Below are 14,852 nucleotides of genomic sequence, written 5' to 3' on the forward strand. Positions count from 1 at the left end.
CATCAACCCTAACCCCATGATGCTGCTGGGATTCAAGGATGATCGTGCAAGGAAGATAGCCGTACATCTGTATGGTGACTTCGAGGGCAGTGTCGAGAAATGAAGACCTAGCCATCATCACCGTTCCCCTCTCCCTGATGATGAGGTACCTTTTGATGAGATTAGGGATGTCATTTCAGGTCTAGTAGTGGAATAGTATGGCCTGCAAGTAAGGGATGTTCATAAGTGCCCTTTTGGTCGTGGTCAGGCCTATGTTCGTCTTGTGCGTATATCTGACAGAAATGGTCTTGTGCTTCACAGTCCTCACCAGCACGAAGGATTTAATCTTGAGTTCATTAATCACAATAGGGGTCCCAATGCTAGAAGGGTTACCTTTAATAGAGAATGCTGGCTAATGTTGATTGGTTACCCTCTGGATTATCGATCCAATGTAGAAACAGGGGATACTATAAAATCATTTGGCAGGTTGCTTTTCTAGCAAAGAGACAATGTTCTAGCTAGAATCATTATTAAGGCTACAGTTACTGATTTGTCGAATGTCCTACACTACATAATCATCTCGAGGGGGATAACTTTGAAGGAGTTTCCCTGACTATCTAGTGTGAGATTCTCCGGCAAAATCTTCTTGGGGGCATGCCACAGGATGAGGATATTCCTCCTGAAGGACTAGATGAAAATTTTGTGTTCCCAGGATTGGGACTTGGTTAGCCTGGTCACAATCAAGGACCCTTCTGACCTCACCCTCAACATTTGGGCCTAAATTTGGAAGAATTTTAGAATATAAATGATGGCAATGCTGATCCTCCAGAATAAATTCCTAACTCACTGCCTCCCTAGTAGCCAATTGGACACCCTGAGATTCCTGTTGTACAAGGTAATCAAGATCAAGATCAGATTATGGAAGAAGCTCAGCCTGCTGATCAGATCAACATAGAGGACAATGAATAGATCAGTATTTCAGTTCAGCAAAGTTCTTCTATCTATTCATCATTTGATGTCACAGGACCTGAACTTCCTGATTTGAACCTTGATTCCCCCATTGATGACAGTGATCAGTTCCCTGAAGAGCTCTTTCCAGAGGTAGTGGTTGGCCTTCAGGCCCAACATCCTAACTTTCTAGTCCCTGAGATTCAGATAGATGAGCTGATGAATGATAAGGAATTGGCAAATGTTGCTCCCATTGCACCTGCAATGCAGCTTATTATGGACATCCAATGGTCAACCAACTCCCGCCATCCATATGAAATTAAACTTGAATGCGGGCCTCGCCAGATTGTTTGACAGGCCGCTTGTGGACCCTAGGCTGGCAAACATCTTTGGGAGAATGACCCAGCCTAGCAAACCTAGGGTCCCTTTGGTTGGGCTTCCAAAGTGCTTTTGCCACCAAGAAAAGCCAAAAGCCCAACCAAAGGGGTAGAACTAGTAGCAGCTTTCACAAAAGCAAGTGCTTTCTCCTAGTATAGTTTTCACATCAGCTCCCAGGGTGCTTTTAGCAGCTGTGACTTCCAAACTTTCGGGAAAATTACCCGCGTGCCACTCGTAAGTGGTGTACCACTTCGTTTATTTTCTTCTCCATCATCTCTCTCTCGCGCTCGTTCCCTCCGGCGGCGCCCGCTCCCTCTCCGGCGGCCGCGCCGTCTAGCCACTGCCCCTCCGCATCGTTCGGCTGCGCCGCTAGCCCTCCTCGCCGGCCGGCCGTGCCGCTACCCCTTCTTGCTGGTCGGTCGCGCTGCTGCCACTCCACGCTGGCCGGCCGCGCCGCTGGCCCTCCTCGCCGCCCCTCCTCGGCGGCCGGCCGGCTGCACTGCTGGCCCTCCTCACCGGCCGGCCACGCCGCCGCCCCTCCACACAAGAGGGAAGATAGAGGAAAAGAAGAGAAAAAGAAAAAAAAGGTATTAATGACTATAGGGCCCGTATGTCAGTGAAAGGAACTATGAATGACACGTGGGGTCCGCTCATAAGTGTTCCTAAAAAGCCACAACTGTTTCACCAAACAGCTTTCAGCTTTCTCACAGCCCACAACCTACAACAACTTTTTCCACAGCCCACAGCTTACAGCAGCTTTTCCAAAAGTCACAGCCCAACCAAACACACCCCTAGTCCTGATCTCTTCAGATTGTGGTCCAAGCTCTTCTCTCCTGTTGACAATCGAGAGTTGGTGGTGCAGCTCCCTAAAGATTGGACTCCCTTTTTCATAATCTTGCTGATGTCACCTAACAGTTTTGACTAGGCCAAATCCTTCCTATCTTCCCAGACTTGGAAAGTGCTGCTTGACTGTTCCAAGAATGGAGATATGCTATCCTTTGCCATGCCCCCTACATGTCCTGATCATGGCAAGATCACTTGTGTAAGCTCTTCTGCAGACAATGAAATTGGTCAATCCTCAAAATTGGATCCTTCTGCAAACAATGTCACTTCAATGGACCAAGCTGAGTAGACCTCCCAGTCAAATCCTAAAGCTACTTCTCCCTTAGTTGAAACTGCATTCAAAAGGAGTTCTAGAATTAGAGTATGCAATGATGGTTTTAAGCAAGATAGCTGTGCTAGTAAAGGTTGTCTTGCGTGCTCTGCAAACCCTCCAGCTGTTCCTTTAAGCATTATCAAGAGAATTGGTGAGTCAGCCTGTATGATCCCTCCTGAAAAGTTGACTGACAGAGCTCTAAAAAGTAAACCCAAGTCCTTTAAAGTCATTAGTGAAAAGAGGCCTACATCCAAGACACCAAGCAAGATTCATTCAGGCAAGCTGGAAAGGGCAAGAAGAAGAAGGTAGATCAAGACAAGAATGATGATGATGATGAACCACAGAAGAAGACCAAAAACTGAGAAGGGCATGCTCTCTCTCCCCCTTTCCAGCCATCGGAAGTGGCTGTGGATTTTGTGCCTGCCGGTTGATGGTTTTTTCCAGCTTATTTTCTCAGTTAAAAACTCTAGGTCGTGCCCTTTATTGGCCCTGTGTGGCTGGATTCTTCTTTTTTTTTATTCCTGGTTTAATGTTGGATGTTCTCAGTTATGTTAGAGACTGGTTTCATTTCCTCAGTTATGGCATTGGGTGCTGTGCATGCAAAGGGTTTCTATCTTATTCTGAGTTTTCCAAATGAATTGCACTAATAACAAAAGAACATGGCTGATCCTAAGTTGGAACATAAGGGGTATTAATTCAGAAGGCAAATGGGATGCCATTAAAAGCAAAATTACTGAATCCAGATGTGTATTATTTGCTTGCAAGAAACTAAAAAATAATTTTTTGATGCCCAATATATCAAGAAATTCTGCCCTCCTTGTGTGGACAGTTTTGAAGTCCTACCCTCAGTAGGAGCATCTGGTGGTAGTATTATAATTTGGAATGGATCCAAGTTCATTGGCTCTCTTGCCTTTCAAAATGACTATGCACAGAGCTTGTTTGTTGATTTATTAGGGAACACCGAATCCTAACCAACGTTTATGCCCCATGCACACCAGAAGGAAAAGTGAACTTTCTCAATTGGTTCAGCAACATTGGCATGCCTGAGGAGGTATATTGGCTAATCTTAGGGGACTTCAAACTAATTCGATCTCTAAAAAATAGGAATAAGCTAGGAGGAAACAGTCAAGAGATGTTTGCCTCCAATGAAGCCATTAGCATACTTAAATTGGTTGAGATTCCACTCAAAAGTGTAGATACACTTGGACAAACAAGCAGCATAATCCCCTTTTAGAACGACTGGACTGGTTCTTCTCCTCCAATTCCTGAGCGACTCTTCTCACGAACACATGGGCATCTGCCTTGTCCAGGGATCCATCTGATCATACTCCTTGCCTTATATCTGCATGCACAAATGTGCCAAGACCACATGTCTTTAGATTTGAGAATTATTGGTTGGAACATAACCAGTTTGGTGCTATCCTTCAACATGGCTAGAACCTGCCCACTATGCAGACTGGCAAGGTAAAGGCTGTAAGTGCTAAATTCAAAAACCTAAGGAGAGTGTTGAAAGCTTAGAAGAACCAGCTCCCAAACCTGGCAAAAACCATTCAAAACTGTAAGGATGCTATCCTCCTCCTTGACACCCTTGAAGAATCCAAGGATCTCACTCTAGAAGAATGGAACTTTAGAACAACTATTACAATCCCTTCTCAACCAACAGAGAATTTATTGGAAGTAGAGAGGCACAATCAAGTGGGTGAAATTTGGAGATGAGTGCACTGAATTTTTTTCATGCAAATGCCTCCATCAAGCACAATTAAAGAAAAATCACCATGCTTAGGGATGATTCAGGAAGGGAACTGTTTGAGCATGAGGCAAAAGTTCAGCTTCTCCGGTTGGCATTTAAGGAGAGATTAGGCATCTCAGAATTCTCTGGCATAAACATGGATCTAGCTTCTCTATTTCCTCTAGCTTAGAATCTTGAGTGGATAGAAGGTGAATTAACAAGGGAGGAAATTGATAGGATTATAATGGATTTGCCAAATCACAAGTCTCTAGGCCCTAATGGCTTCAATGGAGAGTTTCTCAAGAAATGTTGGCCTTCTATTGCCCAAGATTTCTATGATCTCTGTGATGCTTTTTTATGAAGGAACAATTTGCTTGAAAAGTATTAATGACTCATATACCTGGTACCTAAAAAGGACTGCCCCTTATTTGTTGGAGACTTCAGACCTATTTCCCTCCTTAATTCCTCCATAGAGCTCCTAACCAAGTTTCTGGCTGAAAGGCTTCAGCAGATCATTCTCACCCTAGTACATGATAATCAATATGGTTCATCAGATCAAAGACTATTCATGACTACCTAGCTTGGGCTTTTGAATATATTCACTTGTGCAAATCTACCAAGAAGGAAGTGGTCATTCTGAAACTGGACTTTGAAAAGACCATTGACAAAATAGAACATCAAGCTATCCTAGAAATCCTCCAGAAAAAGGATTTTGGTCCTAGATGGCTGGATTGGATCAAGGACATCCTAGGGTCTGGCACTTCCTCAGTGCTCCTAAATGGTGTCCCTGGTAAGGTTTTCCATTACAAAAGAGGAGTCAGACAAGGTGACCCTCTATCCCTTCTCCTCTTTGTATTGGCAGCAGATCTTCTACAGTCCATGGTCAATCAAGCAAAGTCTCAAGGTTTAATTAATCTACCCATCCCCGAGAGAGCAGGGTCTGATTTCCCAATTATTCAATATGCTGATGATACTCTTCTAATAATGGAAGCCTACCCCAGACAACTGCTAGTTCTAAAGGACCTACTAAGCTCATTTGCAGCAGCAAATGGCCTTAAAGTGAACTACAACAAGTCAGTCATGGTGCCAATAAACGTCTCTGAAGAAACATTGCAGTCACTCTCCAACACCTTCAATTGCCAAAAGGGTAGCCTGCCTTTCACATACTTGGGTCTTCCTTTGGGCACAACTAAGCCAAAAATTGAAGATTTCTTACCCTTAGTTCAGAGAATTGAGAGAAGATTGACTTGCACATCTGCATTCCTCACCCAGGGTGGCAAACTTGAAATGGTGAACTCTGTCCTCTCCTCTGCAGCAGTATTCTACTGCGGCACTCTGAAACTGCATAAGGGGGTTATTAAGCAGATAGACAAATACAGGAAGCATTGCCTCTGGAAGGGATCTGATCTTAATGCTAAGCAACCACCAAAAGTAGCATGGCCAATGGTGTGTCTGCCCAAGAAAGAAGGAGGATTGGGTGTTATTAATCTGTCTGCTCAGAATGACTCTCTATTGATGAAATTCCTACACAAATTCTATTCAAGAGCTGACATTCCCTGTGTGCATCTAGTCTGGGATAACTACTACTCGAATGGTCACTTACCAGGGCAACAAAACAAGAGCTCCTTTTGGTGGAGAGACATAGTCAAGCTAGTAGACTCTTACAAGGGAATTGCCTCAGCATCTGTACATGATGGTGCATCAATCCTTTTATGGCAGGATATGTGGAATGGTCAAGTCTTGCAGCAAAAATACCCTAAACTTTTCTCCTTTGCCAAGAACCCCAATGTTACTTACAAAAATGCAGTGGGCAGTGTTAACTTTTCTTGCAACTTCCATCTGGCTCTCTCAATCCAAGCTCACCAACAGTTCCTAGAACTGCAAACTTCTCTGAACAACTCGCAACAACTATCTAGGTTTGACCAATGGAGATACATATGGGGCAATGCAAATTTCTCAGCATCAAAAGTTCATAAATCACTGATTGGCCATAGAAGCACCCATCCAACTTTCTACTGGATATGGAGGTCTAAATGCCAGATGAAACATAAAGTCTTTTTTTGGCTGCTGCTCAAAGATCGTGTAAGCACGAGAGACCTCTTGAGGCGCAAAAGGATGTTCCTGGAATCTTATAATTGTGACATGTGCATCTTGCATAGACCTGAAACTAATGCTCACCTCTTTCTGTGATGCAATTTTGCTAAAGCATGCTAGGCATCGATTGGTATCTCGGTGGTAACTACAAGACCAATTGTTCAAATCTTCTCTCGTATAAAGCAACAACTGAGAGTTCCCTTCTTCATGGAGATCATCTTAATGGCTTGGAGCATTTGGACAACAAGAATAGACCGGATCTTCAATGATATCGACCCATCTGTGAATGCTTGTAAAAGGAAATTTGTCTTTGAATTCTCCCTTGTTCTCTTAAGGGCTAAACCTAGTCTAGTTCCTACCATGGAATCTTGGCTTAATTCTCTGTAATTCTGTTTTCTTCCTTTTCTTTTGCTCTTCATGAGCCTATTTATATCCTGATTTTCTTAATTCCTTAAAAAAAATACATCAGCGAGAACTTAAAACCCTCACTCATCTCTTTACTCGAGTAAGTAGTTATATAAAGCATCTGCTCATATCTTCATTTCACATTGGTAGCACTTGAGGACAAGACAAAGGTAAATATTACATATATACGTTATGAAGTTAAAATCATATGAGGGAAACTTTGTGACGACATTCTTCTCCTTTTTATGCACTCTTGATATAATAAACCCCTCTGCATCTACGATGGAATCTGATAAAATAATTCGATCTCACGCCATTGCCCCGACCGCTTTGTCAATAGAACTAGCCCCTCACCCCTCAGAACCTAAAAACCTAATCGAAATACGGATCTCAAGGCGCGACCGCAAAATCTTGGGAACGATGGCAGGATCGGAACCACAACAATTACCTGCTAGCAACAGAATCCACGTCTCCCCCAACCGAAACGCTAAGCAGCTAGGCCAACAAACTACCACTACAGCTAGCACCTAGGTACTGTTGCTAGCTGCATGCCCACCGAAAGCGCCATTGGACAATTCAACTACAGTATACATTGGTTCTGAATCAGACAAACGTGTCGTCCTTTGGCATGCACACACACATAACACAGGTACAGAGTGAGAGGCATCCGCATGTTTTATGCATAGACTAGGCTGCCACGTCTGGCTGCCATTGCCCATTGCTGGTACAAGTGAGGTCGCTGTCCTAGCGTACGCTTTGTACAGCACCGGTTAGTTCTTCCAACTGCACGCTACCCTAGTGGCGGACCCATAAATTTCGTGGAGGCTGGGCGAACATATAGCCACGAGGAACAAGTTCGTACAAACATTTAGCTACTAATATAAGCAAAGTTGACAATCTCGATATTTTTGGTGCCGAAATCATTGTTAAGTACACATGCTAACATGCTTACACAAGAATAGGAGATTACACAATAATTTTCATGAGCCCGGAATATGCTCCATGGTATTTCAACAAAAACTAAATCCAACTCATGATCCTAACTGACAGCTATTAAAAATATTGGACCAAACATAACGAAGGGATAAACTAATAATGATACATTGTGAAATAAACTCTTCACAATAATGGTTACCTCTTATAATTTAACAATACGGTTTGTTAAAGTGAATTACTGAATTATCACATCATTATTCCAACTACCCTAAAGAACAATAAGTAGTAAGATTAGTTCTGATTTGCTTGGCCATCTCTTCTTGAAGTCCCTAAGATTTCAGGAATCCAAATGAAGAATCAAAACTCTAAGGTTTCAGTCCCAAAACAGGACATGCTAATGATCTCAACATGACTCACTGGATTTTCAAAACTGGGCATATCCCATATTCTTTTGGGCACTTGAGGACTGGGGCCTCGCTGCTTGGACGCAGGACGACAGAACCAAGAACCGAACAATAATACAGAGGGAGCGATTGAGGAAAAGGAGGTAGGTTTTGCCTTGCGGACTCTTGGTCTCTATGCGTCTGATAGCAGATAGTATGTTGATTTTGTTCATTGGATTGTGGTCTGCCGTGTGGTAGCGAGTGGTTGGCCTGCCGTTCTACTGACGCCTTTGCCAAGGAGCCCGGATATTACTTCAAAATTCGAGGATATTACTTCAAATCTCGAGGAGAACTACCAAGTAATCCCCGTTTAGAGCTTAATTAGGGATCCAATTTTCTAGAAATTGATACAACTCTATCAAATTTGTGCATTCGAAACGAGACGTTGATGTTGTAAGCTGTTCTGATAACGAAGTTACACAAAGTCTGCCCTCTTATTGGTTCTTTAATGGACCTTTCATCGTTGATCCAACCGCCGAGCCATTTCGCCAACTTCTTTTCCATTCAAAAGCAAAAATAAAAGGGACTCTAGGTCTCTAGCTAGCAGCTAGCTTCTGAGCCAGAAGCCAAAGTGACAATCTGGCACCTCACTTTTTCGCGGCACCACGTCGCCCCTTATCCTTGAATTTGTTCCTTGGTTCATGAATGGACGCAGGTCTTTGTATCTCTCTCTGAAATGTTGCCTTCATCACTACTACTGCACTACTCTGAACTGTGAAAATGATCGAGCATCAATTGTAGTATGAATGCAATGCTAGCAAACAAAATTTTAATTAGTTGGAACCGTGTCATCATTTTCCGATCAATGTCTATGGCCGAACAAATTAAAGGGATTCCATTAATTTAGAATGAGTAAATGCGAAACAAACTAAGCTTTTTGGTTTTGTTGGAATCTCAGATAACATGAACAACCTCAACTCTGATATGGCAGCAAAAATTCTCACGTTCCAAATGAGTCTTTTGATTGGCTATATGCAAAAGTGATAGTGTGTCTATCTTGTTAAGCAAGTAAAAATTTTTAGTGTATATCTTGATGTACTGCAATATGAATTTGTGATTCCATATTTTTTCCAGGTCACACAACACACATCCATACCAAAAAAAATTGTTGCTGTTGTGTAGTAGTTGTTGTTGTTAATATTTGTAGATATTTCTTTGCTCTTTTTCTAATTAATTTAGGAACGTGTAGTCCTCAAGTCAAACTCAATCAGCAGATCCTTAACATTTAGAGTACTAAACATGTGTAGATAAATCAGAAAACTTCTTTAACCAATGTAAGACATATTTTGACATGAGAAATCTTTAAAAGTAAATTTTGGCATTTAGTTTTCTTACAGTATTGCCATTTGCTAAATTTACATAATCTTAATATCCATTTGAATATGAACCTACTAATTCCTTTACATTAAATATGCATATAATTTGACTGATTTCTTGTTCAAAACTTTCACAGTTTGATTTTTTTTATAAAAAACAAAATACTACACCTTAGCGGGAAGTATACTTGTGCTCTAAGAATAGCTAAGAAACTCGCAGGAAAAAAAAGGTAAACTAAAGTATAGCTGGGCAACTCCTCTGTAGTTGCCGTCAATTTCATTTCGTGATCCTGGGTGATTCTCCCTCTCCCTCTAGGCCACTCTAGGGATGTTGTTTGTCCGGTTCAGATTAAACTTACCACTTACCAATGCACAAGCAGTGCATGGCTGATGGCTGCAGAAAACGCCAGGCCAGTCCTTAGGCTCCAGACACTTTGTCTCTGCCGTCGATACAGCTGCACCTGCGTTGGGACAGCTTTGTACGTCCGAGTCCTGACCGGCTAACTTTTACTGCTTGTAGTAGTGCTCATGAGAGATCATCCGTCCAGTCCGGCACATGTCAGCATGTATATATAGGGAAAACAGTAAAACACAGCTGCAAATGCAAGCTCTATTCACTCTTCATGTTGAAGATAGCAATTAGATCTCCAACATGAAACAACATACATAATAAAACTACCATGAATGAAAAATATATAGTATGGAAATAAATCATGCATAATAATGCATGTAATCTTTGTGTGGCCGGCTTGTCATGGGGCAGGCAAAAACAAGGTGCTGTTAGGGCTTTTTTTTTATGTACATACGACGCATTTTTAACACCGTACCAAATGGTTGTCGTAGAATCTGCAACATGTGGGAACGTGTTGAAGGAAATGAGTAGAGAAGGTCATGCATTCTAGCGTTCATATTCAAAGGGAGGCAAACCTTGTCCGGTCACTCAAGTGCGAGACGTACAGGCGCTGTCGTGCAGTGAAGGCTGCATCCGGTTGAACCAGACACAGATTTTTGTTGCCTTGTATTCAGCTTGACTGTTTATTGTTGCCGGTAAATAGACGACGAAGTTCTTGGTGCTAAAAAATAAAGATTAGTAATATAATTCCTCTTATTAGGAAGTGCTAATTGATAAAAAATTAAAGTAAAGAAATAACAAAGAATATTTTGGAATCCATATGCATGTAAACGTTTCCTCTCCTAGGCCCAAAGGGTACAACTATGTGTTCTCTTCTTGTTTACCTCCTTAACTGATGGATGAGCTTCTTAACCAGACCTAACTAGTAAGATTGTGCAATGCAACAGAAATGAAACTACAGAGATTTATGATACAAAGTATATAATGCATGAGATTATTTTGCATTTTCTTTGGCATTGGACAATGTAATGTGAATATAAAGTTAGTACTAGTACTGTAGTAGTAAACTATGCACCGGACAATCGTTTCCAAACATCAAGGCATGCACCAAGTTGTCCCACCTACCGCATAGTTGCTGCCATGCATGATAAAAGGGAATGTTTGTCACAAAAAAGTGAGGGTATGCGGGATGCCTGACAAGAAGTAGCTTGAGACCCTCTACATCTGAGCAAGTAGCAGCTGACATACACATTTGACACTGGGAGAAAAATGCCATGAACCACAGACAAGCAATCAACAGTATTACATGTTTAATTCAGCGGGTTATACCAACTACAACGTAGTCGGTGATCCGGGGCTGTGGTATAGTGTCTCCTCGATCAATTATCCATATTATTAGCTCCAATGATCCAAAACATAAACAATACAAAGAAACAAAGTTACATAGCATATAGTGGCTTGAATAATTAATTAGCCACAGCTGAGAAAAGGTAAAATAATTAAAAAAACTCTTATAGAAAATCCTGGTACTCATTACTGGCTAGCGAGAGTTTTCGCTTATTATTTTTGCCTTGGGCATGTCGTCACTCTATCTCTCCTGGTGATCTTCTTCCTCTTCCTCAACACAAAATCAAAGAAGAAAACACAAGAAATATAATAGGGGCAGGGTACTTAGTTGCAAATCAGGTCGCACTCATCAGTGGCTACTAGTGATTGATCTCTCGGCTGCTAGTAGAAGCTATAGGTAGCTACCTAGCTGCGGACGAGCCCACAGGACAGGGTCATGAGCAGCATGGCGGCGTCCGTAACCTCGTCGGCGGCGGGGAAAACGTGCAACGCCGCCGCCGGAGGAGGACTGGCGGCCTTGCTCTGCAGACTCGTCGCCGCAGCAGCGACCTTGTCACTGGAGACGTGATCCTGATCCTTGGTCGAAGCAGCGACTGCTGGCGTCGCCTTGGCTGCCGTGACAGCGTGATCGACGGCTACCATCTTGCACCGTTTCTTGAACGGCAGCGACCGGTCGACGTCTGCCCTTTTCTCCTTCTTGGGTGCCTTTGCCTGTACGGCGACGCTTGCAGCTTGTGGAGTGCCTCCGTTGCTGGCAGCAGCCGCCGCCGCCGCGGCGGCAGCCGCCATCGCCCGCCGAGCCTTCCTTTGCCTTATGCCGCATGCGTTGCAAAGAGACTGCAGCATGCAAAAGGTAAATATGTGTACTGTGGTACTAGGTTGCAAGTGTAACAACAACTTGTGGTGTAAATCTCAAAAGCACACACAGATCAGATCAGGGCTTTGCCCAATTGGTAATTCACCTTGGGGCCACAAGGACCACTCCTCCACAAGGGGGTCTTGGTGGTGTTGCAGTCGGAGCACACTCTAACGACACCCATAGCCTGCTGCTGCTGCAGTTGCTGCTGGCTCTCATCTTGGTGCGCTTGTGCTCTTCTCCTTGGCTTTCTTGCCGTTCCACCCTCGGGATACTCGCTCGTCGCCTTCCTCATGATCTTCATCTTCGCTGCTGGTGGTGCCACTGCCCAGCCGTCAGCACGCTTGCTCTCGATATCGTATGGATCATATGCGGACCGCTGGATCATGTCACCATCGATGCTTTGAATAGTCGGCCGGAACAGCGGTGGCCTAGGGAAGATGTCTGATCCGCTCATCATCATGCGATCTGTGAACTACAAGCGAGATAAGACTAATATTAAACATGGTAAGGAGCTGTATGTAAGATTAAAATAGCAGCATGTGCTAGGATACATAAGCTTTCCTTGGATGATATACATATGCATCTATACTAAATAAAAGTTGTGATCCCCTAACCTGTTGAGTAGATTCAGCCAAAACTTGCTGCCTCAAGTGCTGATCTCCATAGCTGCTTTGCCCTTGGAGCTGATCCACGGGGTTGTTGATCATGAAGGGGAACAAGATAGGAGGGTCCTTTGAGATGTGGAAGGCCGGAAAGAGTCCTTGATCCTGCTCTCCCTCCATTAGAGGGAGAGTAGACAGTTGGCTCATGTAGATGGTAGACATGTGAGAAGAGATGGGAGCTAGAGAGAGATCTAGCTAGGGAGATAGCAAGCACTGGGGGAAGACGAAAGAGATCAGGGATAGATGCATATAAGCTGCAGGGAGATGGAGAGGAGATCTGCAGTTGGAGGGGCAATTTACAAGGGCCCAGGGTGATCATGGACAGTGTGGAGACGGTCCTGTCCTTTTTATAAAGAGATGCAGGAGGAGACAAGAGCTGCTATCAGTCTCTCTCTAGCTAGGGCCCTAGGGATTTAGAAAGATGTCATGATGTGTGATCCCTTTCCTAGAGTGAGAGAGAGGTGGCCACGCACAGGCAGGCACGCCGGCACGGGAAAGGGATGAGGAACCAAGGGAAACAGTGGGACAAACACATTATGCACCGTGAGTGCAAAACATTCATTCCCAGATCGACCACAACTATAAAATCTGATGCAACTCTGACCCACCAGGCTAGTGCAAATATTGGGCAATGATTGTTTTGCCAAATGGTTTACATGGAATTGAGGATGCTGTTGCTTTGGATTACATATCACTGATTAAGATCACGCTGCACCATGAATAATACTTTGTGCTTTAACAAAATTCTACGTTCAAAATCGCCTTCAACAGCTTACACGTGGAGAGAATCAGCATTTAAATTCTAATTTGCATCAGATGTTTCCTTTTGTTTCCTTTTGTATAAATAACCAACTAAATAGCCCCTTTGGGGTAAAATTCCTTGACGCCAAATTGCTCTCTAATCTAAATAGAAATAGGTAAGGGTTCGTGGCACCAAGACGACCATGTCCCATAATGTTGTAGGTATATTCTGCTAAATGATGGTTGGTACGCAAAGCTTGTTATAGACAAGAATCAATACAATTAGCTGACAATAAGTGTTGGAATTAGAGGCATTTTAGTTCATTTTAATCTGAAATATGAAATATTTAATAAAATATGACATATATAAAAGAAACAGGAGCATCCATTGTGTGTGTATAGCGATGAACATAAAGCACGAGTTGGATATTAGAAACCAGAACCTTGCAGTGAGGCCAGCACCGGCGGCACCAGATGCGCTGTTACTCGACATTTCGAGCCTATTCGATGTAGTCGATCATAGTTGATACCGTGCAGATGTTCGCAGTACCGTTGCGCCTCCAGAAAGTAGTGGTGCATAGCGAGTAGTCGCGTAGATGCACTCCCCAAATAGTCGCATAGATGCGCTCCCCAAAAACTTGATCGCCCTTTTACTTCTCAGGTGCAAAGTCTCAGGCAAGAGCACAGCTTCGGAGGCCTGCTCTTCCAACATGTTATAGGAACCAGAAACCTTTGAGTGTCCAGGTTCATTGCAATTATTCAACAAACATCAAATGATCAGTTACTAGTAACCCCCAACCATTAACAGGAGTCATTTGTTGTCAGCCTTTTAATCCACATCAGTTATAATGCATTAGTTACTAATCATCAACTCGTGATGAAAAGTTGCAAAACCAGATCAAGTCCAGACCACACCTCATGTCCGTCTGTGGCACAGCACGCCTCGGCGAGGCGAGCGAGCGCGCGGCATCCTACTGTCCCTCTCTCAACTTCTCAACAGGTGAAATATGGCTCCACCTTATAAGTTGATTAGGGACCCTCTCAACTTCCAAGGTGATTTTATTTATTCCAAATAAAACTACCACCATCTGCATGGGCCTTAGGATTTATTGATTAATTGATTTAATAGGCCGAGGCCCATTTAATCTAACAATAAGAAGCTATCTTCTGTTTTGATAACAAAACTAGGATGTTGGATTAGAGCTTGATTGTTTGAGCTGCAGCGTTTGAAGCTTTCTGAAAAGCTGCTACTTGCTTTTTGATTCTAAAAAGCCTCCGATAGCTTTTAGAAGACGTGTTTAGCTTTCTGCGCTCAAAAAGCTACGAAAAGCTAAGAAAATTGAGCATTTCAGCTTTCCTTTGAGCTTTTAGTTTTTCACGCTAAGAAGATGTTACGAAGTTCAAACAAACAGCAATGGGTTTTCATGCTAACCTTTTTGTAGAAATATTGGTTGGTTATGTATAAAATGCAAAAAACCTTAATACTAAAATAAAGGATGTATGAAGT

The 14,852-nt window shown here is 43.0% G+C and overlaps 1 protein-coding gene across 1 annotated transcript; it reads right to left on the bottom strand.

Annotated features, from left to right (window-relative positions):
- Positions 1-11,101: 11,101 nt before the first annotated feature.
- On the bottom strand, positions 11,102-12,978 carry LOC117836709 (protein CYTOKININ-RESPONSIVE GATA TRANSCRIPTION FACTOR 1). The gene is made up of 3 exons (XM_034716223.2): positions 12,557-12,978; positions 12,046-12,414; positions 11,102-11,920 (listed from the first exon to the last, which is right to left on the bottom strand). The coding sequence occupies exons 1-3, from the start codon at positions 12,764-12,766 to the stop codon at positions 11,489-11,491; spliced, it is 1,011 nt and encodes a 336-aa protein (XP_034572114.1). The 5' UTR covers positions 12,767-12,978; the 3' UTR covers positions 11,102-11,488.
- Positions 12,979-14,852: the final 1,874 nt, after the last annotated feature.

This window comes from Setaria viridis, chromosome 1 (genome assembly GCF_005286985.2).
Source record: "Setaria viridis chromosome 1, Setaria_viridis_v4.0, whole genome shotgun sequence".
In the NCBI taxonomy this organism is placed as follows: domain Eukaryota; kingdom Viridiplantae; phylum Streptophyta; class Magnoliopsida; order Poales; family Poaceae; genus Setaria; species Setaria viridis.